At 44.6% G+C, this 24,754-nt stretch overlaps 1 protein-coding gene across 1 annotated transcript in view; it reads right to left on the reverse strand.

Moving 5' to 3' along the window:
- The window catches only part of ern1 (endoplasmic reticulum to nucleus signaling 1), a 39,308-nt gene that overhangs the window by 7,843 nt on the left and 6,711 nt on the right, over positions 1-24,754 (reverse strand). The window contains exons 2-19 of the mRNA XM_083779264.1: positions 22,891-23,011; positions 19,610-19,643; positions 18,672-18,744; positions 18,002-18,074; positions 15,370-15,492; positions 12,746-12,847; positions 11,789-12,050; positions 9,949-10,027; positions 7,427-7,586; positions 6,806-6,921; positions 6,166-6,360; positions 4,107-4,374; positions 3,736-3,826; positions 2,608-2,797; positions 1,983-2,082; positions 1,677-1,876; positions 944-1,091; positions 217-344 (exon numbers count right to left, since the gene is read on the reverse strand). Coding sequence (XP_083635390.1) covers positions 217-344; positions 944-1,091; positions 1,677-1,876; positions 1,983-2,082; positions 2,608-2,797; positions 3,736-3,826; positions 4,107-4,374; positions 6,166-6,360; positions 6,806-6,921; positions 7,427-7,586; positions 9,949-10,027; positions 11,789-12,050; positions 12,746-12,847; positions 15,370-15,492; positions 18,002-18,074; positions 18,672-18,744; positions 19,610-19,643; positions 22,891-23,011 — 2,463 coding nt within the window. The remainder of the gene's footprint in view (positions 1-216; positions 345-943; positions 1,092-1,676; positions 1,877-1,982; positions 2,083-2,607; positions 2,798-3,735; positions 3,827-4,106; positions 4,375-6,165; positions 6,361-6,805; positions 6,922-7,426; positions 7,587-9,948; positions 10,028-11,788; positions 12,051-12,745; positions 12,848-15,369; positions 15,493-18,001; positions 18,075-18,671; positions 18,745-19,609; positions 19,644-22,890; positions 23,012-24,754) is intronic.

Below are 24,754 nucleotides of genomic sequence, written 5' to 3' on the forward strand. Positions count from 1 at the left end.
GAGCTTGTGGACCTGACTACTACTGTTGGTGCCGTCACGATCATGCCATTTTAGTTGACAATTAATTCACGTACAAATTGTGGTCGATGATTTAATTGTGTATTTATGGCATTGGACACCCTAACCCAAACATATTTGGCTTTAATAATTTTGGCTATGTAAACAGAAATGGCACAGTACAGATATGACAAATAATTTAAATGTAAATAAAATGACCTGGAAGAAGTGCAGCTCTCTCTCCAGACTCCAGAAGAAAGGGTGTTTGAGGACGCTATCTGCCGAAGGCCTACGCTGAGGCTCCATGCTCAGCATCTGTTCTATCAGATCTCTGGCCACGATGTCGTCTGGAGGGGAGTCGACACAACACGGGTCAAACACACATGAGGGGATCACTAAAAGATCTACTATGGCAGTCAGTGGTTCTCGATTAAGGACCCCCAAACTGATATGCATTTGGGGGACCCTCATATGGGATCTTTTTTTATAGATTTGTTAAGATCTTTCAACATTTTCTTTTTTTTTAAATAGCAGATCGATAAGTTCACACCGCATCGGGATGGCTGTAGATCAGTTATTTTCGAATAACTGAAAAATAAACGTGTTTAGGTGGTTACTCATTTAGCTGAAGACCCCTTGGAAGTCCCCTGAGGGCCCCTAGACCCCACTTACTGTACAGTATGCTGTGTCAACCTTATTACAGAGTGGTCTTTCATTTTCAATTTACAATCCTTCCTGTTTTAAATAGTCTTGCTGTCGACGTTCATTTATGTTTACACAATACAAGTAACTTCACAAAGCCTCTTCCATACATTTCCAGTACGAGTAGGAGGACACGATGCTAGACTCCTGTGTATCCCCTTAGGGATCAATCAATCAACAAATCAATGACTCAAACGAATCAATTACAAATTGCAGGCAGCCTCCATCTGTCTGTCTGTCTCACCGTGTTTGTCAGGCAGGAGCTTGTCCAGACTGTATGTCCCCAGTAGAATGTTGGCTTGTCTTTGTAATGCCTTGCCAAAGGGGTGTTCCCCCTGGGACACCACGTAATAGAACACACAACCCGCTGAGAAGATGTCCACGGTGCAGGTCTACACACAGAGAAGAACAACAATGGAAGGTCATGATCTAGTGCTGTTGTCAGAAACCCAGAAGTAATTTATTCACAACTCCACGTATGGCATGCATAGCATAAAACCACTGCATGTAGGAGTCGGACCTAGCCTCACATAGCCAGCCTTCATCTGCCTTTGCGAGGGAGGACTTCACGGCCGAAATGGTGCCTAGCCAACCAGATTCATCTGGAACCAGGCCATAACCAACCAGGTATGCAAGTATGCAGAATTGCAAATATGGGGCAGGACATTGCAAAATAAATTCTAATGCTGAGAGGGACGAGACTAATATCCACGCAGTGATACTAATGCTATGCAAGGCGATGTAGGACTGCCCTAGCTGGCCATAATAGCAACTTCCAGCACTAGTTAGACATTGTGAATGTTACTGCCAATACTACAATGGGGAAATTCAGTTATCAATGTAAAATAATGTATCAATGTATGTGTTCAGGCACTGTCCAACTGCATTGTGATGCGAGCCAGGTCGGTTCTATGCAGAGGGAGAAGCACCAACGGTTCATGGTGCTCGCTCTGGGTCATCCAGTACGACAGACTCACTGGGTTGTCTTTGCAGTCTTCGCTGAGGACCTCGGGTGCGATCCAGCCCTCAGTGCCCGGCACCCCGGACCTCCTGCTGAAGCTGTGGCGGCCCACGGCCAGCTTCTTACACAGGCCGAAGTCAGAGATCATGGCCCGCACGCGGCCGTGGGCGTTGGGCATGGACACCAGGATGTTGTGGGGCTTCAGGTCTCTGTGGACTGGAGGATGGAAGCTAATTAACACCTACGCTGGGTGGCATCTAATCTAAGAACAATAAGCGATAATGACATTCTGTGACATTGTACAGTAGTCAGTAATAGTTACCAATGTTTAGAGAGTGCAGGTGAGCTAGTCCCGACATGGCCTGTTGAAGCAGCATCACGGGCTCTAGTCCGTGACGGACAAAATCCTTCTTCTCCACATACTGGGGAAAGAATACGCTCTTATCATCATACATCACATTCCGTGCTCAGCCAATCAAATTATCACAAATGTCATTCCGTCCAATCACAATTTGCGTCTTCACTTTTCTGTCTTCAATGTTTGTGTTTACAACAAACACGGAAAGCTGGGCACAGGAGGGGCTAGTTCCACGCAAAAAGACACAAGGCCCCATATTAGTGATGCTCAATATTTCATGTCAAGGACCCCAAAAATGATATGCAATTGGCCTCCGACACCCATCTGAAAATATGTTGTTCGAGGGACCCCCCAGAAGCAAAGATTTGAGTTAAAAACGTTGGTTCTGAAAAAAATATATATTCCAAATGTGCGCCACATTTTCACGATTAAAAAAAAATAGCAGACAGGATCTGCTATTTTTCAATAGCTAAATTATAACGCAACGCTTAAAACACCAAAAGGGGTTCCCGCCCAAAATGGGTTAATTATACCCATTTAGTGGCTAAACCATAACTACACTGAATAAAAGGTCAGTCCAGTCCAGTACCTCCTGCAGCGAGGCGGCACACAGCTCGATGGCGATGTACTGGAACTGCCGGTCCTTCTCCGTGCAGAAGTAGCGGATGACGTTGGGATGCTCGTCCGACTCCCTCAGAAGCTCCACCTCGCGGTCGGCGAAACTGAAGCACTCCGGGAGGATCCTCTTCACCGCCACCGGACGGTTGTCGAACTGACCCCTGGGTTGGTGGAGAGAGTATAGGAAAGGCAGGGTTTTTTTATTGACAAAAGCTAGGATATTGTTATGGTCCGCGTAGGAACGACGTGGCTCCAATGTGACTCTCAGACTTCATGTGATCAGCCCGTGACATCAGTCATGTATGACGTCAGTCTATGGCAGCGGTGAGCCGGTGACCAAAAGGTAGATGATCTACCAGTAGATCGCAAAGGCTGTGCAGGTAGACCTGGCCCTGAAAATATATTATTTAAATAAAAAGGCATCTGCCACTTGTAGTAAGGTGACTTGATTGACTGACTTAAAAAAGGAGCATGCGAGCGCAAACCCACAATGCAGTACTTTGTAATGCTACCGTTTGTGATAGAGTGCTTGAAAACAAAGTTATATACAAGAAAAGCCTTCAATAAATAAATAAAAACCCTGTATTTCCCATTCCTTGTGTAACGCCATTGCCACAATTCCGAAGCCCCCACAGGTAACCTTTTTGGTGGGTAGATCTTGTTGAGCTTGTCATTTTTTTTAAAGTAGCTCTCAATTCAAAAAGTGTGGGCACACCTGGTCTATGGCATATCTATGAGGTATGATGACTCCATATTTGAGCAAGGTTTAATTTAAGCCCATTGACTGACATTATAAAATGATGACACATTTAAAAATAAATACAAAATAAAACCTGTGGAAATATACAATGGAGGCCCTTTTTTGGGGCCTATAAATGTGGCTTATTTGTGTTATGAGAACATCCACTCGTCAACGACGTGACTATTATGCAGCAATAAAGTGGCACATCTGAATTTATTTTATAACCCATTAAAAACATCTGTCAGTCACGACTTTTGTGTTGGCTATTCAAAACACGTGGCAAAAATAAAACGTGTGTAAATGATCCAAAGTGAATGTGTTGTGAAGAATGGTAATCAGTGATGAATTAGCACCCACCTGAACACGATGGTCCCCTCAGCACCGTGGCCCAACACACTCCTGGGGTTGAACCTTATGTTGCCCACTCTGACAGCGTTGGTGTCGTCATCTGAAAGGACGCACACGTGCGTGCACACACGCACACACACACACACACACACGCACACACACACACACACACACACACACACGCACACACACACACACACACACACACACACACACACACACACAGAGAGAGAGAGAGAGAGAAACACGCATTAGTATGTTTCAGTCCTTCTCTCCAGGTCTAGTCGTTTATAAAAAAGAAGTTACAAAATATATATATAAAAAATGGAAAAAAAAAATGAAATCCACGCGTGTATAATCTTCTCCCCCGACGCCTTTACCTCCGTCCTCATGCTCGTTGGCGGAGCTCCCCACCTCCGACACGGACAGGTTGGAGTGGTTGGAGGCGCGCGGCGTGACGTTGGGGCTGCTGTGGTCCGAGCTCTCCGAGCGGGCGTGGCCCGCCACCTCCAGGAAGTCTCCGTCAGCGCCCAGGCCCAGGTCGGCGGGCGGGGGGAGGAAGGGCTGCTGCCTCTGCAGCAGGTCGAGTCTCTCCTCCATCTGCCTCTGGAACTCCTGGTGCTGCAGCTGCTGCTGCCTTTGGACACTCTGAAAAAGGGTTTTAAAAAAAACGGGCGCCAATGGTTAATGCAACTACCGTAATCGTTTTTAATCCATCATGAAAATGAAAAGGAATATAGCCCTAGCACGTTTTGAGCAGGTTACCAGCAGGCCCAGAATAAAAGAACACTGGGAAAACAGTCACCAGAGCTTCAGTCTGGTGACTGTTGACTTTAGCAGAGTGATCTAGCAAGAGAGTGGCGACACTAGCGTTGACTCCCATTGTAACAATGGAATGCGGAAGTGCTCATTCTATCTCAATGGGATAGTTCCAATGTTTGAAACTATAAACCATAGCACCCCGCTTTGCGGTGAGATCAAAGTGTGTCGCCACTCTCTTACTAGATTACTCTGGCCTTAAGTCAATTATCAAAACTTTAGTTTTAGCTGTTATTACTACTACTACTGTACTAATAGAATAAATGTTGTGTTTTGGACAATGAATCAATGTGTATTGTGTGTGCGTGCGTGTCTGCGTGCGTCAACCCTAATGTACTGTACATTCTGTCTTCAAAACATTCACATGATGAAAGCCTGTGGCAGATCCATCCCCCAGTAGTCCACTAGGTGGCACCATTTGACTAAAGATGTGGATAATGTAATAAAGTGTTTGAGAACAAAAACCCTGTAGTGGAATCAACCAGTGCCCAGGTCTGAGGTGTGACAGTGGTGTTCTCAACAACGTGGGGTCCGGGGACCCCCAGGGGGTGGTTTTATTGAGGTATGGAACCAAATGAACCCTTACAGGTAATCAATCTGTTGTTTTTTCCCACATGATGTCAGATTATAGTCCAGAATATAAATGAGATCACACTTGCACAGACCGTGCATGTCAGCACTTGATTTGACTGGAAATTCAAATCTTGTATCCTGTGTAATATTAGGTGATTTACTGTCATAATGAATTGAAAAAACAACTATGTATATTGGTACAATTTACAATTTACAATTTAGGCATTTAGCAGACGCTCTTAATCCAGAGCGACTTACATTTAAGCAAGAACAAAAGCATGGGAATACATCACATAAAAGCATTTATCAATATCATGAAACATGCGTAAGCTAAGAAAGTAACAGTGGAATATCTATATAATGAAACCATAACTATATATGGTACCTTTTCCCAATGAGGAATAGATTATATGGTTGCATATATCTAACCTTTATATGTTACCATGGCATATGATACTTGTAATACCGTACCACTGACCTGAGTGACATTGTACTTCTACCCATGATATCATGTACATGAAATATAACCAACACCACCTGATATAAATGAAATAAATCCTTTATTTTGCCTCATCGATTGATGATTCATCCAGAATTCCACGATACCTAACATTGTGTTGACCCATTTAGAGTAGTCCCGAGGACGATTCTACAAATGTCTTCTAAATTACAGTTTTCTGAAAAACCCTATGTTTCTACTTTCTATATCAGTGGTTCTCAAACTATTTCATGTCAAGCAGCCCCAGATTTATATGTATTTGGCCGCCGACCCCCATCTGAAAATATGTTGTTCCAGGGACCTCACCAGAAGCAAAGACTTGAGTTAAAAACATTGTTTCTCTGAAAGAATATATATTCAAAGATCTGCTCCACATTTTTTTGTAGCGAGGCACTCGGTGCTGCACTACGAGCTTGTAGATCTGCTATTTTTTCAATATCTAAAGTATAACATAACGCCAAAAGGAGTTCCCGACCCTGAATGGGTTAGTTAATTACAAACCTGGAAAACGTTGTTTTTTTAAGTAAGTGGAAATGGTGCGTACCAACCTTGGGGTAGGTGATGACGAAGGCCAGCCAGCCGGCCAGGAGGAAGGTGGAGAAGATGATGGTGGCCATGTCCTTGAGCATGGAGTCCACGGGGGCCTCGGGGCGGGCCGAGCGCCCGCTGCGCCGAGGCTCCTGGATGGACGTGTCGGGCTGCGGCGCAGGGGGGCCGTCGTCCATACCGCTTTCATTGACCTTCTAAACACGCACACACACACACAGACAGAGAGAGAGAGAGAGACAGAGAGAGAGAGAGAGAGAGAGAGAGAGAGAGAGAGAGAGAGAGAGAGAGAGAGAGAGATCGGTGTGAACGAAGCACGATATGATCAGTGATTACACATTAAGAACCCCTCAAGAAGTCTGAGAATGTTTATTAATTATTCAACCAGTTAAAAAATATTAATTTAAACTGCCGTTTGCGTTATGTGAACATCCACTCAACGTGAATATTACGCAGAAATAAAGTGGCACATTTTTGTACAACCAATTAAAACCGGGGAAGCATCTGACATTTAGATTTTGGTGTTGGCAATTCAACAATTGTACAAGCTCGAGCTTGTAGATGAATTACATATAAAATATATAATATATAAGTAATAGTGTTCACATGTAATAAGCATATCTATATGGAGGCACAACAGACCTCCTCTATGGTCTTCTCGGTGGTGGGAGGGATGACGTTGGCCTGGCTGCGCGGAAGGCTGTCGGGGAACCTCTCCAGGATCTTGGTGTGAGCAGCAGGAGGAGTCTCATGATGACCTGAGGTGAAGAGAGAAGCCCATTCATCATCATGAGCATCATCATTACCAATGGAAAGGAAACCAAAGCAGGGTTTTTTTTTGTACCACTCAGTAGGCGTTCCCACATAACTTCCGGGTCTGATGATGGTGTCATGTGCATACCCTCTTTATACTGTCATGTGAAAACACAGCTATATGTTTCCATTCAACGGAAATCCAGTAGTAGCCTAATCTTTTGTTTTCTCCCCACACATTTGTGTTGTCCTATTGGCTCACCTGCCATGGACGAGTCCCCACCGGGAAGACGTAGCGGAGGCTAGCGAATGTGATTTAAATAACGTGTTGTTTAAAAAGATGCTGGTATTTGAGTTTCCTTCATAATTTGACTTGATATTTATTGACCAGAGCTCCTGCTTACCCTGAGCATTCAAATGTCTGCCGTCTAAGTCGCTCTGGATAAGAGTTAAGAGATAAGAACAGCAACTTGTTTTTAAGCCAAATGAAGAATAAATGAAGAGGTGCACCTATGATGAGCAGGTAGTTCCTCATGAAGTTGATGCGATTGCGTTCCTTCAGGGCAGCGTTGAACTTGACACTGGTGCTGGGGGTGATCACGCACTCCTTGTCTTCTCCAGAGTCCTGGCTGCCTGGACCCTCCAGCATGGGGAAGGTGCTGCCGCGCGGCTGTGCATACACACAAAAATAAACTTAAGACGCAAGTTCACTTATTAATCACGTTCAACCTGGCGTCCCCGATTAGAGCACGCCATTGCAGGTGAACATTTTCAAAATAGTTCAATATGAAAGAAAAAGGTGACCCATTGATATACCAGTACCACAGTACTCTCAGAGAGCCAGGAATAATAAATAGGGGAAAAAAAGAAAGAAAAAAAAAACATTTAGAAATAGTGAAACTACTCTATCTAAAAGTTAAATGTATAGATTGGCGATTTGGACTATTTAATAATGTTTTTGTTTTTCAAATAGTAAAACATGTCTAAAACATTTAGGCATAAGTGGTAAGGTGGCGCGAAAGATAGGGCCCTAAGTGTATAGGGCTTAAAGGAGAATTCCATGCTAGAATGCTTTCTTATCTTTCTTACCTTTCTTTGTAGTTGTTACGTCCCCACCAAAGAGGTCCAGGTGTTTTTTTGTGCAAAAACTCCTCATTGGCTATTTTCCCTACCATAAGCCCTCAATGAATTGCATTGCATTGAATGGGAATTGAATGGGGCTATGGGGTGTTATGCTAATTCGCTTATTTCCATCGAAAGAAGTAGTAAAGTGTGCCGCTTGGGATATTATTTTATTATGAAGAGAGGATATATACAAAATAATTATAATTTTGAGCGATGGAAATAACCAAATTAGCACAACACCCCATAGCCCCATTCAATTCCCATTCAATTCAATGCAATTCATTGAGGGCTTATGGTAGGGGAAATAGCCAATTTTGCACAAAATAACACCTAGACCTCTTTGGTGGGGACGTAACAACTACAAAGAAAGGTAAGAAAGCCTTTTAGTATGGAATTCTCCTTTAAGTGGTTAACCTCTTTACAATATGGGAACTACAGGAAATATGCACACTCACTTTTTATTTGTAAAACTGCGATGTGACGATAAAGACGATTCTGATTCTGAAATGGACAAAACATTCTCCTGATCAACTATGAGCCGAGTCTGAGGAGGACTGAAGGGAATTGTCTCTTCTTTTTTTTTTAGACAATAGAGGGTATGCACATGCATAAAGAGAGTGGCAAAATGAGTCGTTTATTGCAATCAAATAGGACTTTTCTGTTAGGATGTATGGGCTGTCGAGGCCAGAAAGTCGTTTTTATTTTTATTTTTTTACTCCGAAGGCATTCCTGCATAACCTCTGGGTACAATGATGATGTCACGCGCAACCAGAGGTCAAAATGCTGAAAATTATTATCACTCCTGAGAACAGCACGTGAGCAGGTGGAATTAATATAGCATTCAGAGAAGCGCAACTACAACCACTGTTGACATACAGACAGTCAGTCTGTCGGGGTGCTGTGACCTGGGCTGCAGCCCAGCATGGTGGACTTAGACCAGGGGCATGCTGACTCCTCTAGCCCCACCTGTGGCTGTGACCTCTGGGACAGGGCTCAGGGCTCAGGGGGGGGGGGGGTGGGTACGGTGCATCTCTGCCATGTTTAGATGTCTTGTAATTGAGCACATGCTGTTCACAAGCTCACAACGTGCCACAAAGCCCCAAAGCCACACATTGTGAGCTTGTAGATGGACTACATAAAAAAAATTAATGTTTTAGGCTAGCCGACTCCCAAAAGACAGGTAAACAACGAATGAGGAATGAGGGATTGAGGAATGAGGGATGAATATTCAAGGAATGATCTGCAGATGGGGGTGGCACAGATTAGAGGGAGAGAAAGAAAATAATTTAAAGAGAACAACTGGTACAGAATTACAGTAGTTCTGTAGTTAATTCATTAGGATATTTGTCTATTATTTATGTCTGTATAAAAGTAATGGTATTGAAGGTTGGTATTTCTAATTGGAGCACAAGTTGAATATTGTTGCCGTCGGTGAGATAATTCTTCATCTCTATATGCCAAACGTATGTAAATAACACCCTACATGGGTCATGCTACAGCGTCACACAAAAGCATCAAAAGTAGCAGATCTACAAGCTTGACACGTTTCGAGCTTGCAGATCTGCTGCTTTTGTTATGCATTTATTTTCTTATTTCAATCTGGACAAGTAACAGCTTTGGAAATACCGTACGAGGTTTCCACCCGACAGAGATGATACAGTATAATGGAAAAGTAACGTTGTTTGGAGGAAAACTATTGACTCTGTACATTCTTTCCACGTCAATGTCCCGTTATATAATGTCGAGTTGAATGTCATGCTTTTTATGTTTGTGTGTGTCTGTGTGCGTGTGCGTGCGTGTGTGTGTGTGTGTGCTCGTGCGCGTGCACTTGCGTTGACCCCAGGAAGATAATGGGGATCCTAATAAAGTCAATGAAGTCCATAAACAGAGCGATGTACGGTACTCACCACCACAGTGACGCCGTCGTGCACCAGCGAGGGGGATGCATACAGGCTGCTGGAGTATTTACCCACGTACAGTGTAGCCCTGGGACAGCCAAAACAACAGGAGAAGAGTCAATGTTTGCTCGCCTGTTACGGTTGAGGATGTATCTCATGTATCTCAAGAGCCGCGAGTATGTACGCACACACAATATCTGTAGTAAATTGATGTCCTACTTGATCACACTACAGTGTCACACAAAAGTATCAACAGTATCTATAGAGTGGAATCTACAACATTGTTGAGCTTGGCGATCTGCTACTTTAGCCATTTGGCAATTTGAATGCTGAAAAGTCACCGTTTTGGACGTATGAGGTTTCCACCCGACAGTGACGATATACTTTATTGCCCCGGAGTCTCCCAGGGATCTATACTAGGACCCCTGCTTTTTTTTGTTTCCCCCTGTACCACAAATCTCTTCAGAAAAATGAGCTAATCTAAAAAGCTCACGTGTTGTGGCATGTCATGGCGCGTCATGAGCTTGTAGAGAATCGGCTATTTTCTGCTAATGTTTCGCCCCAGAAAAGAGACTCTAGGGTTCATGTGGTTAATGCATGAAATAATACAAACTGAATGCTGCACTCCTTCAATAACGCACGCACACACACCACTGAAAGCACCCGTTTCTCTGTTCCACTGAATAGCAGGTGTCGAGTTTGAAAGTGATATTTCTTTAAATTCTTTGTAATGAAACTCGGAGCAAAGGGACCATGTTTCACATGCGTGTTTAGACTCCAATCTCACCTTGGGCAATCTCGCATAAATAGAAATAAGTGCATGATCTTTCAGATCATCATCTCTGCATGATCTATAGGCTGCTGCAATGCATATCAAAAGGCTGCAACATGTTTCTAGAGGCACACACTAGCCAATGGCTGTACTCGAGTCTGGATGGTGTTGCAAGCGTGTCGATGCGTGCACATCAAAGTGCACTTCAGTACGACCGCGTTTCACCCACAACCTCAGAGCCAGAACACTGACGTTCTGAATTGTTGAGCTGTTTAAAAGAAGAGAGCGTCAAAGTCCCGGCTCTAGAGACGAAACATATTTTACAAAGAGCTTTGAATGGCAATGAAAGGCTAGACATGAAGCTGTGTGCCTGTGTGGGCTTTCTACAGCACCGGTTTCTCAAACTTTTTTGCAGGCCGTGACCCCACAAGATAATCCTATTTGAACTGGGGAGTTGTAGGAGTTGAAACATCATGGAAGGAGGTATTGCCTAATTGGCCCTGCGCCCACTGCTGAGGTGCGTGTAAATAAGTATGCTCTGAAGGAGTTGAAACATTAACATTTAGTTTGACTTGGTTCCACAGAATATTGAGAAAATAGCTGATATACATGCTCACGACAGTCAATGTCTGCCTCTAATATTTGACAATTAGGCCAATGTTTGAGAATGTTTAGTGTGATCTGATGATTACTTTTGACTCAGTAATGGTCTTATTATTGTTCATTTAATGGTCTTATTATTGTTCATTTTAGAGGTAATAAAGAGGTCTTTAAAAAGGACCTTAAATTGCCAGTTTAGAAATGTGCAGATACCCTATAATAGAGGGCCTGTATGTACAGTTTGTACACTTGTTGTGTTGGTGTGTTTACTGTTGAGTGAGAAAAACAATGTTGCACATTTAAGCAAATCGTCTAGGGACTGATGATGATTTGTGTGCTGATGACTGATGATTTGTGTGCGTGCATACAATTGTCCCCATCCTCCCCCGTTGGGCTTTCTAGCCTTCCTCCAGAGCTCTGCCGAACCACTTCCACACACTGACACACCGTCAAAGGAACTCAGAAGAACCTGCTTACATGAGCTTGTCCTTGGGCTTCTTCTCCTTGGGGAAGGGGTACTTCCAGCGGGTGATGCGGCCCACCTCTCCGGACATGAAGGTGAGGTAGCGCAGCGTCTCCACGGCCACGTTGGTGTGGGGCACCTTGCGGAGGCCCTCGCGCTGCCAGATGTACATGGCCACCACCGGAGAGTTGTACTGCTGGACCCACTGCACGTCCCCCGTCTCACTGTCCACCGTCACCACCAGGCCGTCCCCGTTGGACACAAAGTGGGCCATCTCTGGAGGAGAGGACGGACAACATAAGGATCATATGGACAATGTTATAACAGGGCACGGGTAAATGGTAAATGGTGCATTTATATAGCGCCTTTATCCAAGGCGCTTTACAGAGATTGTGCATTACATTCACCCATTCACACACACATTCATACACCGATGGCAGCGGAAACCATGCAAGGCACCAACTAGCACATCGGGAGCAATTAGGGGTTCAGTGACTTGCTCAAGGACACTTCGACAGTAACTCTGGGGGAGCCCGGGTTCGAACTGGCAACCTTGCGGTTACCATCCAGGCACTCTACCCCTGAGCCACCACCGCCCCATGTGTGTGTGTGTGTGTGTGTGTGTGTGTGTGTGCATTGTAGTAGCTGATCTACAGTACAAGCTTACTAAGTGCCACAAAGTGACGTTGTTGTAAGCTTGTAGATCTGCTATTTCAGCTTATTGTTTTTTTTGTATATATATATATATAAAAAAAAATCAACATGGAAACGATTATGACAAAATAATTTGATTATCTCAAATAACTGCGATAATTGCGACAGGCCTAGCAGGGGCGTCACAACCACATGTTGTCTGATAGGAAAGGAACTATACTAAGCAAATCATCCCTCGCTCCAAAACAAATCATTCGGGGAGCCGGACCCACAGTTTGAGAAGCGGAGCTGCAGGTCAAAGGTCAAAGGCTTCTTACTGTACTTGGTGTCGTCATCAGGCAGCGTGGAGGCGTAGTCGGAGTACGTGGCGTTCCAGCGTAGCTCTCTGCTCTTGGTGTCGTACATGGTGATGGTGTACTCTGAGAGAGAAAGAGAGAGAAGAGATGTTAGCTTTAATCAGATCAGTGTGTGTCCAGTGGAAACCTCGTATGAATCTGATCTCAGGTCAGAATGGGTTAATGAAGGGTAAGTTTATTTTACAAACAATAATGTAGAAGGAAATGCAAATGTTATGTACAGTAGGCATAAAAAAGGTAACTTTCTCCTATCCAGGTGCTCCCATGTGTGCATGTGCCTGAACACAAACAAACCCCGGTCTTTATTGTTCACAAGCATCAAAACATGATGATTGATCAGTATACATTTCTAGGCGTGCGTGGGTTACACCCAAACATCTCACGCACACACACGCACGTCGCACACACACACAAAAATCACACTTCAGGTTCATTTTTCAACGCTCCACAGACCAACAAAACAACAGGGGGAAAACAACAAGTGTCTTCTCGAACGAAACATATATCTTTAAAACGTGACATATCGCCACCGTAGCACCTATGGCAACAATGGTTGAAAAACACAGGAAGGTGGTGTTGGATTTCAATATATACACTTTTTTCCCCCCTCTTTAATGTATGGGTATCAAGAAGGGAGGAGAGGGCAGTTCTCTTGCAACGGGATCCGTTAACGTCAAAAATACCATGGGTGAGAAAGCAGAGGATTTGAATTGACACTTTTATATAAGTGCCATTCAGCGTGGGGCTCTCGCACTTGAGGGCCCTCGTCTCTGATTACCATCTCGGCACCCATCCCGGCTTTAAGGACCGTAGGGAGAAAAAATAAAACTGAGGGCGGAGTCGTAAGCTAAAGTGGCTGAGAAGGAGGCAGTGTTGCCATGTCTGCTTATTACAGGCGACTTTTCGTGTACATTTGCTTGTAAATGTTGGCAGGGGGGGGGGGGGGACCCACTCAACAATACAAGATCTGTTATTAAAATGTTTCAAACATATACATAAATGTGCAGGGAAATTCACACAACAGATTGGCGTTCAAATAGCCATAGCCTATATAGTCAAATAGTGTGGGCTTGTTTCCACAGACCCAGTTGCTTATTTCTCTCGCACAATCTTGGCAACACTGCGATGGAGGGTGAGAAAACGCGATTTGGAGAGAAGGCACCGCAAACGTGACAAAAGCCTGCTATCCATTTAGCTGGGATGGGCCACAATGCAAATAGATGTTGAGAGAGTAGAGCAGGGCCTGGAGATATGTCAAATATGAAGCTCTGGGGAGGTCAGACTGGATGGATGAGAATCCTGCCAATGGTGTTTGTGACTAGAGGTATGGAGAGGGAACACAGCCACACCACACACACACACACACACACACACACACACACACACACACTAAACCCGTTTTTTTATTCAATGAAGCCAAACACGTTTCTGCCGCTACACGCGTTTCTGCTCGTTCATGACATCGTTCTGCAAATTATTAATTGCCATGCAAATAATTGATTATTATAATGTTTTTTTTATTCTTCTTAATATTCTTTGCATAACAAAGTGCAATATCTAAGTAAATAATGTACTATGTCCAAAACTGGTCATATTTCATAATTATATACTTTTTTTATTTTACTTTATTTCTAAAACTTAAAATAAATGAATAGTTACAAATTAGCTATTGTGAGCTTAACGGCTGTTTTTCCAACATGTCTGAATTTATTTTTAATAGGAAGTATACCGAAGATTCAAGTACAATCACAGGCCTAGAGAGACACCTGGAGAAGGAGCACAGAGCAGGAGATGAAGGCGCATGGGGTCGTCATGACAACAACTAGAGCGGAGGGCACAAGACCCAAGAGGATGGAGAAGTTTCATCAATGGACTATCATACGGTCCTCACTGAGGGCAAGTAGAACATGACCTAACCATAACCGCGAGCACGGGAGCAGCGCATGTCAGACCATCGCATTTCCGCATCGCATGTCCCCGCACTTCGGACACCTTGGTGTGTCGGATCTGCGTGTGCTCCCCACTTGCCTGAAGGGCAAGTGCCTCTGAGACCTTAGTGTCAACCCATGCTCAGGGAGCAGCATGTCTGAGAGGTCATTTTGAGTACAGATTATCTTTGCCCATGAAGCTTTCAGAAGGTTCCCCTTCCACGGCCATCATCATCCATCACCATTCCATCATCTCAGAAATGTTTGACATCTGGAACATTTTCTAAATATGAATCTAAGCACATGCTACTTCTGTCGGATTGTACTTCAGTCATGCTAGTGTTTTAACCCATTCTGACCGGGCACCCATTTTGGTGTCGGCATCATGTTATGCTTTAGCTATTTAAAAATAGCAGATCTACAAGCTCATATCGCGCCACCGAGTGGCGCGATACGAGCTTGTAGGTCTGCTATTTTTTTTTATTATCGAAGAACGACTGACATTTTTAGAATCTGATCTCAGGTCAGAATGGGTTCATCAGACCAGTGTGTGTCCGGCGGAAACCTCGTATGAATCTGATCTCAGGTCAGAATGGGTTAACCCATTCTGACCTAAATCATTGCGATGCAATGACAGGCTACAGGCGTTGTGGTTACCTGTTCGTCCCAGGTAGAGCAGAGAAGAGGAGGGACAGAGCATCTCAGCGAAGGAGGAGGTCAAAGTCTGCTGCTTCTCTCCAGTCAGCAGGTCTACCACGTACCACAGGTCCTGCTTCTTACCTACAAACACACACACACACACACACACACACACACACACACACACACACACACACACACATTTAAATTCCTTTATTTGAGTCCACATTTATACAAAATACATTATCAAGGGCACAAATATGTTTCAGTTGCTTCTGATATCCCACACACTCGAAACATCATGTGTCTCGGTGCTTGAATCCAAACAAGCCCTAAATGTACAGAATATAGGCAACAAATGCACATGAACTTATCCAAAGCCAACATTGTTCACTTCAGTCATATTACCAACACCTGGGTTAAAAACCATTGGTGTAAAAAGACGCACACACACACACACACACACACACACAGGTTTGTATTATACTTGTGAGACGAGCTTCCCCGACGCATGACGGAAGCGCACAACTTGCCCACAATGGCGTGCCCATAATAGGGACAACAGACAAAAGTGTTTCACTGACTAAAGCACAACGCATTTCAGTCATTCCAATGTCATTTCAGTCATTCCAATGTAATTTCCGTCATTCCAATGTCACTTTCAGCCACATGTGATTAGCGGGCATTTCAGCACCACACCCACGGTCCTCTTTTGATCAGCATCAATGTCCCTCCATTCTGTTGGTGCAGGGAGGGAGTGGCAGTGAAATACAGAACACAAAACTAGTGCTGCCAGGTGTGCTTGTCATAATCGATTCTGGGCTTGTTTTTTCTTGTTCGTTTGTTCGTTGGTTTTTGTAAAGTTGCTTCAAAATATGGGCTTGTAGTGTAGTTGCTTATTTGGACGTGCTTCCTAATGTTGTTTAAATCAGTGGTTCTCAAACTTGTCCATGTCACGAATCCATTTGCATGCATTTGTCAACGAACCCCACCGATCCTACAAACATGTTGTGGCAGGGACCCCCGGAACAGATCTGTGTTGTTAAAATGCTTCAAAGACTATTAGAAAATGTCAGATTTTTCACAAAATGTTTCTTTTATTTTTTGCGACACATTATGAGCTTGTAGATCTGCTAGTGTCACTACTTGTTGCGACACTCTTGTATGACGAAATGGGACATTAATAAAAAATAAATAAATAAAGTAAAAAACATACAAAGATGAAATATAGACGTGAGGTTTCTGCCCAACAGTAACAATATATTGTGTGGCCCTTTCTGTGGTTTATATCAATGTTTATCTTGAGCTAAACCGGTAATAATCCAACTTCCGTTGTTAATTTTGTTGCAAGACACTTTGCCACCAAAGCATGAATCAGGCTTTTAGATGGACAGTTTTGTCGTTTTGTCTCTCGCAAACCACAGCTGACATCCAGTTGTCAAGAACGACCATTAAATCCATAGAATGTATATATGGAGAGATGATGGTTTGTGCCAGCGGGAGGCTTCAGTTAAGTGAATGCAAAATAGCCAGAGTGATATACAGTAGAAAGCAAATGGTACCCGCTTCCCTTCGAACAATGGGAACCGTGCGGTCGCGAGAGATTAGCCTTGTCTATAGACTCTATGCGGACCGTTGCAAATGTAACGCTCACTACGACCACAACGTGTAGTAAAATGGAAATGCAGAGTAACGGCGTTTGTTCCTCTGACGAGATAGTGTCTAACGATGTCTAATCACACCAACGGGTCGGGTAGGGACAATTGGTTTTTAAGGTAACTCAATGAGTTGCATTGGTGTGGTTGACCTTAAAAATGTTTTGCCCCGACCCGACCCGACCCCTTGGTGTGGTTTGGGCTTAACCTTGCTGAACCTGACACCCTACCAAGCAACCTTGATTTCCCTTTTCATTAGGCGCACACTTCCAGTTCCGCTGCTGATAAACATTGACCGTCATTGTGTTACGTCTGTTGGCGTAATTACGGTCTGTGCGTTATATATATTTCATTCTTCATGTGTTCCCCCTCTTTCCTGTAAATAACTTTTGCTGAAATATGTTTAAAGGCAAGCGCAATATAAACTTGAAACGCACTTATTTCAACCATTTAGGAGGAGAGACAGATTGGAAGCACACCTGCTTGTGGTGGGTGATGAAAAGCGTTTCCATGGGAACACATTTCAGTGGCACAAATCAATGTGGTCACTTTAAGCAAGGGAGACCTTCGCTAGTCCCTGAGGTAGGGGTTAAGTGTCTTGCTCGTGGACACCTTGACACATTAGCCAGAACCGGGACGCGAACCGGGGCCCTTCTGTTTCCCAGACGGCCTCTCTATGCATTCAAATATGCACCTCAGAAACTTTGGATTCACAGAGGATGTTCGGGGACCGCCGGACTGGTATGTCGCCAGTTGGTCCTGTGATATGTGTGTTGAAGTGTCCCTGAGTAGGACACATAACGCCTAACTACTCCATGGGTGCCGGAATAACGACATTCTCACTGCTCCGAATAGTTAGGATGGGTTAAAATGCATACACATTCTGCATTATGTGCAAAGCATGTACCGTGGCAAATAACCCAAACAACAACTAAAGGATGGGAGGAAAGGATTGTAATTAGTTCAGGTATGACTTGACAGTCGCGTCTTCTTACCCATGTAAAGGACTCCGTCAGAACTGCGACAGGGAGAGGCCTGGACCAGCTCGGGGATGGTGAACGGTAATTTCTGGTTGAGCACACAGAACACAGAACAGCAGAAGCAACGTCAGACAACCACAACCACCCGCTTTGAATGTTATCAACCAATAATCACCAGTATGTTAATGTTGTTATCTGGACCATGCTATTCAGTCAATATGGACATTTCCACATATTGCCTACCGTGAGTAGGCGACTAGGAAATGCGGAAGTGAAATTACTGAAGCAAAAACGTACACGACCGGTTAAGACTGAGGTTAGGGTTAGTAAATAGTCGGACAATACGACCAACGGACAACAACGTCAGTATGTGGAAATGTCCATAAGGGCTGATGGCGGAGATTAAACCCTCTGATAACATCCAAAGGCACTACCACAACAGACTGTATAAAACATGTAAGGGAGCTGTAGCTGCACAGCCTGTTCAGAACCTACGAACAGGCTTACTGGAAAGCACCGGCCGTTGCACCTATGATAATGCACTACTTTGTGCATGACTTGCACGGCGAGGAGATAACATGCTCTCCTCTCTATAAAGAGGAAACTAAGCTGTGCGTGTGTGTGTGTGTGTGTGTGTGTGTGTGTGTGTGTGTGTGTATGCATATTAAAGTCACGTTCTCCTTACCGTTAGGCCTTCTTTGTTCTTCCCTCCCAGAGAGTACAGACTACCGTCGTTGGGGTCGGGCAGGAAGGCCGGTCTGCCGGGGAGAGAGAGAAAAGAGAGAGAGAGAGAGAGAGAGAGAGAGAGAGAGAGACATTTTATGTTATGTTTGTAATGCTCTTGCAATGGAAAATGTGATTTCATCACAAATTGAATTGAGAGAGAAAGCGAGAGGGGGAGAAATATGGGATTGCATTTTATGCCGTCTTTCTAAGCGCTTTACAATGGTCCATTCATTCATACATTGGGAGGTGACGCGGCGAACGGTCGACATCAGCGTCCTCACTTCCCACATTCACGCACCAACGGTGGCGAGCTAGCACCGACCGACACATTGGAGGCAATGTGTGGTTCAGTGTCTTGTCCACTTCGACATGTGGACAGGAGGAGCCGGGATTCGAACGGCCGACCCACGGATCATTGGACGAAACAGTCTACCTCCTGAGCAACAGCCTCCCCAATAAGATTGAGAGAGAAAAGGAGAGGAGAGAGAAAGTGTGTGTGTGTGTGTGTGTGTGTGTGTGTGTGTGTGTGTGTGTGTGTGTGTGCATGTGTGTAAAAGAGGGCATGCATGAATTAAAGAGTCATTACACCATGCTAGGCAGGTAATCTCACTCAAAGCTTGAATGAAGTCCAAGTGCAGTCATGTGACCATTAGCAAACAAGTATGTCTGATTAGGAGATGTGTGCCAACTAAGACTACCGTCAACGCTTGTTTACTTTACACACACACACACACACACACACAATATGCTGTGCTCACGGATCTTTGCCAGTGTGTGTGTGTGTGTGTGTGTGTGTATGTGTGTGTGTGTGTGTGCGCGCACATGCGTGCGTGCGTGCGTGCGTGCGTGCGTGCGTGCGTGCGTGTGTGCGTGCGTGCGTACAATAAGTATACTTACTCTGCCACATACGTAGGGACCTGAAGAACTGGATCTAGGAGTAGAAGAAGGAAGAAGGAAGTTAAGGAACACATTTAGATGTGATTAACACAAACCCTGCACATCACAGCTTGTCACGGTTGAGCAAGACGCAAGAGAACAAACTAGACACGGATGCAGATGATGGTTCACAACGTTGCACAACACAAAGTTCACCCGAGCTGTTTTCACGCGGAGCAGGAAAGCATAACAGCGAGACACAGCCAGACCCCTGTGTGTGTGCAAATAATAATATAAACTTGAATGGAGCGACTGCGGAGCGAGAAAGAAGCACCAGTTGTTTGGTCTGACCAGTCATTAGTCCTACAACATATCTCAAACCCTCACCCTCCCACGGGGCAGCGCATCTAAACCTAACCTTAACCGTCTCCCAACCATTAACGCACCCCTCACCAACCTTAATCCGGTCGTCTTAACGCACCCCTCACCAACCTTAATCCGGTCGTCTTAACGCATCCCTCACCAACCTTAATCCGGTCGTCTTAACGCACCCCTCACCAACCTTAATCCGGTCGTCTTAACGCACCCCTCACCAACCTTATGTCTAACCAATGACTAGTCTAAACTAAGTATGCACCCCCCCGATAGCGGGTCATATTTTGTCCCCACTTTTCCACTGATAAGCGCGGGCAGAAGATGACCCTCATTTGGACACACACACACACACACACACACACACAGCGAGGTCGAGGGCCGCGTTGTGCAAAGACAGACACAGCGTATTAGTCATAATATAACCGTGGAGGACAGGAAATGGATTTGGAATTGCAAAACACAGAATGCTTGTCCATGCGTGTACATTTTAACCATTGCATTGCATTGTACTACTACTCAGGGCGTCCATGCAAAAGAGAACATGCTCTCAATGGTCTTCCCTGATTAAATAAAAGTAAATAATAATACAAATCAAATAAAATCACTTATGCCCCATAGTACTGCTGTCGGGTGGAAACCTTTTATGTCCAAAACACTTTTTTATATAGTTATATAAAATTGTAATAATCAGTGAAAAATCGGCCAAACTTTTGTAAATCTTTCACTGATTCCAGAATAACAGCTTGTTAGCGAACAAACCCCTTCTACCTCCCCAGCCTTCTCCTGTAGTAGCATTTAGGTTCCATTTTGTTATATCGGCATGACATTTAATGTGGGTTAAATATAGCATATCATCGTCTACTTAATTGATCTTAATAGCTCACACACAGTGTCTTTGAAACAACTCTCAATGAAGTGTGTCCAGACTCCAGCCAGTTTCATTACCCAGCCTACAGCGCATTACAGCAAGGCACAGGCACACACTCGCACACACACACACAAACAAACACATACCCCCCTCCTCCCTGTGGTGTGAACTCACAGGGTGGGGACCAGATGGTGTTGTGCCTAGGGGGGGTCAACCGTGGTTGTGTGTGTGTGTGTGGGGGGGGGGGGGGGGGGGGGGGGGGGGGGGGGGATTACCACAGAGTGTCGATGACGGTTGTGTCATGGAGCATCAACATTCATTATAATATGGCTACTCAGAGAGGAGCAATTGCTTGTTGTTAGCACGATCGCTTTCCCAAGTTGCACCGAATAAAGGATTTACCGAAAATATCAGTGTAAGGAGGCGATGGGTTGTGGCAGGCAGGCAGAGGGGGTGGGTGGGTGGGTGGGTTCTGACTCCGCAGGGCTGGGCCTGTATTAGCTAGATCAGTGGCTCCCAAAGTGTAGGCTGACTATTTTTTTTGTATTATGAGTTATGAGTGGGTTATTATTATTATTATTTTCCTCCATTTAAAAAAGGAATCCAACAAAAGGTTTGGGAACCACTGTGACAAAGAAACAGGCGTGTTCTTACCCCGGCCGGGAGGCATACTCTGGTTAGACATAGCATTGGTCCGACTGGATTAAGGTTGGTGAGGGGTGCGTTAAGGCCTGGGTTGGGAGAGGGTCACGGTTAGGTTTAGGTGTGCTGCCCCGTGGGAGGTTAGGGTTAGGGTGAGGGTTTGAGATACCGGACCAATACTGTGGGTCTATGTAACTATGTATGCATGCCATGTGTGCGGGAGTGGAGCACACCGCCACATGCATGTGGAGCGTTGACCCAGAACTGTTCAGGTCCATATTCAGTAGCCGTTGCTGCGAAACACAGCATGTGGAAGCCAGGAAGCAGCCGTTTCAGGCCTTTATGTGTATTGATGTGCTGGGTGTTCATTAAAAACTAGGGTTTCAAAAGCTATAACGTTGAAGACCCACATGGATAATGTAGGCTTAAAACGTCCAATAACCGTCTGCACACTGAAATGACTCAATTTAGCATACATGTAATTGACGCCAATTAACGTCTAGTGTGGCCCATGCATACGAGGGGCCTAATGTAAAGTGTCAACGACACCCACTGCTTACGCAGGCAGAAATGTTTAGATAGCAGCATGGGCGCCGTTAACGGCAGAGCTTACCCTCGCCTACTACGACCTTGATTAGAGGCTGTTTCTGCCCCAGTATCTGTTAATCATTACACACTTAGCATGCCTGACGGCCGGGACAATTCACTGCATTACTAATGTACTTGCTTCAATAGGAAAGGAATAGTGAAAACATTACTAATGTGCTGGCTTCAATAGGAAAGGAACAGTGAAAACATTACTAATGTGCTAGCTTCAATAGGAAAGGAATGGTGAAAACACCAGGAAATATCACAGACGGGACACAATTATTTTCTTTAAAAAAAGAAAATATTCACTGAGAAGCCGTTACGTCGTTTAAATATACTTCAACAAATCACTGCAAAGAAATTATAACTGAATTGTATGCTTGTGAATTAAATGTCCTGAAATTGCTGCTCTTTTTGGACAAAATAATCCAGCAAAAAAAATTATAATCGGTCGACTGAAAAAAGGGGGATTGAATCCCCGACAAATATGCCATGGGCGGGGCTCTACTGGCGAACACATTCATGGGAATCACAATGCAGAATCACAAACCTTCTCACACAACAAACAAAAGACAAACAAAATACACATCGTTGCTATTGGTCTTCAGTTTCAAAAAAAGGAGTGAAATTGCATTGTCATCCCTGAGATTGCATTCCCTGTACCCCCCCCCCCCCCCAGAAGTGCTTTGTGTAGTGTAACCTGAACAACACTGGGCCTCAAGAAAGGCACGAGAAACAAACAGCAAAGCAAACCCCTGGCTTCTCCTCTTACCTTACTCTACTGTGTCCATTCGATAGAGCAAACCCCTGGCCTCTCCTCTCCTCTTACCTTCTTTCAGTGTCCATTTGATGGAGCCCGATCTCTTGCTGACGGCGTGCAGGTTCCCGTCCAGCGTGGACACAAAGAGCAGGCTTTCAGGAAGGGAGATGGTGCTGGCACTGCACAGGCCCTACAACAACAACACAGCAGGGTCACAACTTAGATAGAATCCCAGTGGGCGCTGATGATGATGATGATGATGATGATGATGATGATGATGATGATGGCCTAGTGGTTAAGGTGCATAGTCACATAGTCAGCAGCAGGTTCGATTCCAAAGCCCCCACTACGTTTCGCTGCGTGAAATTCTGCCTTCGCAATCTCCGATTTATGTCACTGCGCGATATACTTAAATAAAAGGCAGAAAAGCACCCAAAAAGATAAGCAGGGGGAAAAAAATATATGATCCCAATACAGAACAGAAAATGTGTACAACTACATGCTACATTAACCACTTCCATCATTTCCGTCTCTATTTTGCCCATCATAAGTGACGGCTGTTGAAAATTAGTAAAAAAATAAATAATTGCGAACGCAGTGATTGCGAACGCAATGAGCACTAACTATGAGACCCTGAAGATCATGTCTGTGTGTGTCTGTCCCGCTGTGACACGACCCGCCCGCCACCAGAGGGCGCAGCTGTAGCACACACACACACACATACACAGTAGAAAACTTAAATTACTAACTAAAAAGAAAAGAAAGGTACGTAATTTATTCTAATTGTTGTTATTGCAATTTACGAGCTGCGTTCGCTTCCCGCGTTTGCGCGTCTTACTTGTTAGCAGATCTGTACAAGCTCACACACACCATGTTGTATCGATGCGAGGTGGTTGTAGAACTGCTATTTTCAGCATTTTGCTTTCGACGCAGAACATAGAGCTTTTATTAGCATAAACCATGGAAAAATGTATTCATTAGCAACAGGCAGGCGTGCACGCACGCAAGAGGCAGAAATTAAATTACACTTCAATACTACATCTTAAATGTCACATTATGGAACAGCAAATAAAACATCCATGATACACCTCAGAAACTTCTCAAGGGAACTTTCAAAGCCAATTTTAGTCTGAACTGTATGTTGTTCCACAGCCAAGGGCCAAAGAAGGTCAGACAGCAAAGATAAATCGTTAATTGCTTGGAGACGATACTGGACTATTATCTTACAGCTAGCTAACGTAATCACCCGTCCACTGTGATAGAGACAGATGTGGTGGTATTAGTGGTAAGCACCAGAGGAATGCTAACAAATGGAGAGAGAAAGAAGGACATTCATTAACCGGACATGGTTAGTGGTTAACCTGATGCTTGTGTGCGTGCGTGCGTGCGAGAGAGAGAGAGAGAGAGAGAGAGAAAGCCTGAGTACAGCGGAAGACTAGTGACTGAGGGGGCAGTCTGCAGGCTCTTGTGGAGCTAGCTAGCTGAAGTGAGGTAGCGTAGTGCTACATGAACTCTTTGAACGAGCTTAAGATAACAGTGGGAACAAAGTGGAGATAACGAGGGCCAACGGTGATGGGATTGGTGTGCAAAAAAGGGGGGGGGGGGGGGGTGATGCTAAACACGTGCGCACCACAACACTATTGCTGCCTCCTGAAATACTAAATCGGTTCTGTTTAACATTGGAACCGGACTCGCAGTCGCAGTTCCAAATATCCGTTGGGCCAAAAAAAAAGCGGATAGTAGTTCTTTCTTTACTTCTTCTCACTCTGTGTGCATAGACAGATGAACAGTGTGGGCCGAGCTTCCCACATGGTCGCCTGTGTTCTCCTATCTACTCTACTCCCACTCAGAGTTCTTTGGAGGATCGAGTAAACATTGGTTCGGCTCGGCACTGCACAGCGGGTTCAACGCAGGACAGAAGCAGCAATTTAGT

Source organism: Protomyctophum parallelum (genome assembly GCF_964188405.1).
Source record: "Protomyctophum parallelum genome assembly, chromosome: 13".
Classification (NCBI taxonomy): domain Eukaryota; kingdom Metazoa; phylum Chordata; class Actinopteri; order Myctophiformes; family Myctophidae; genus Protomyctophum; species Protomyctophum parallelum.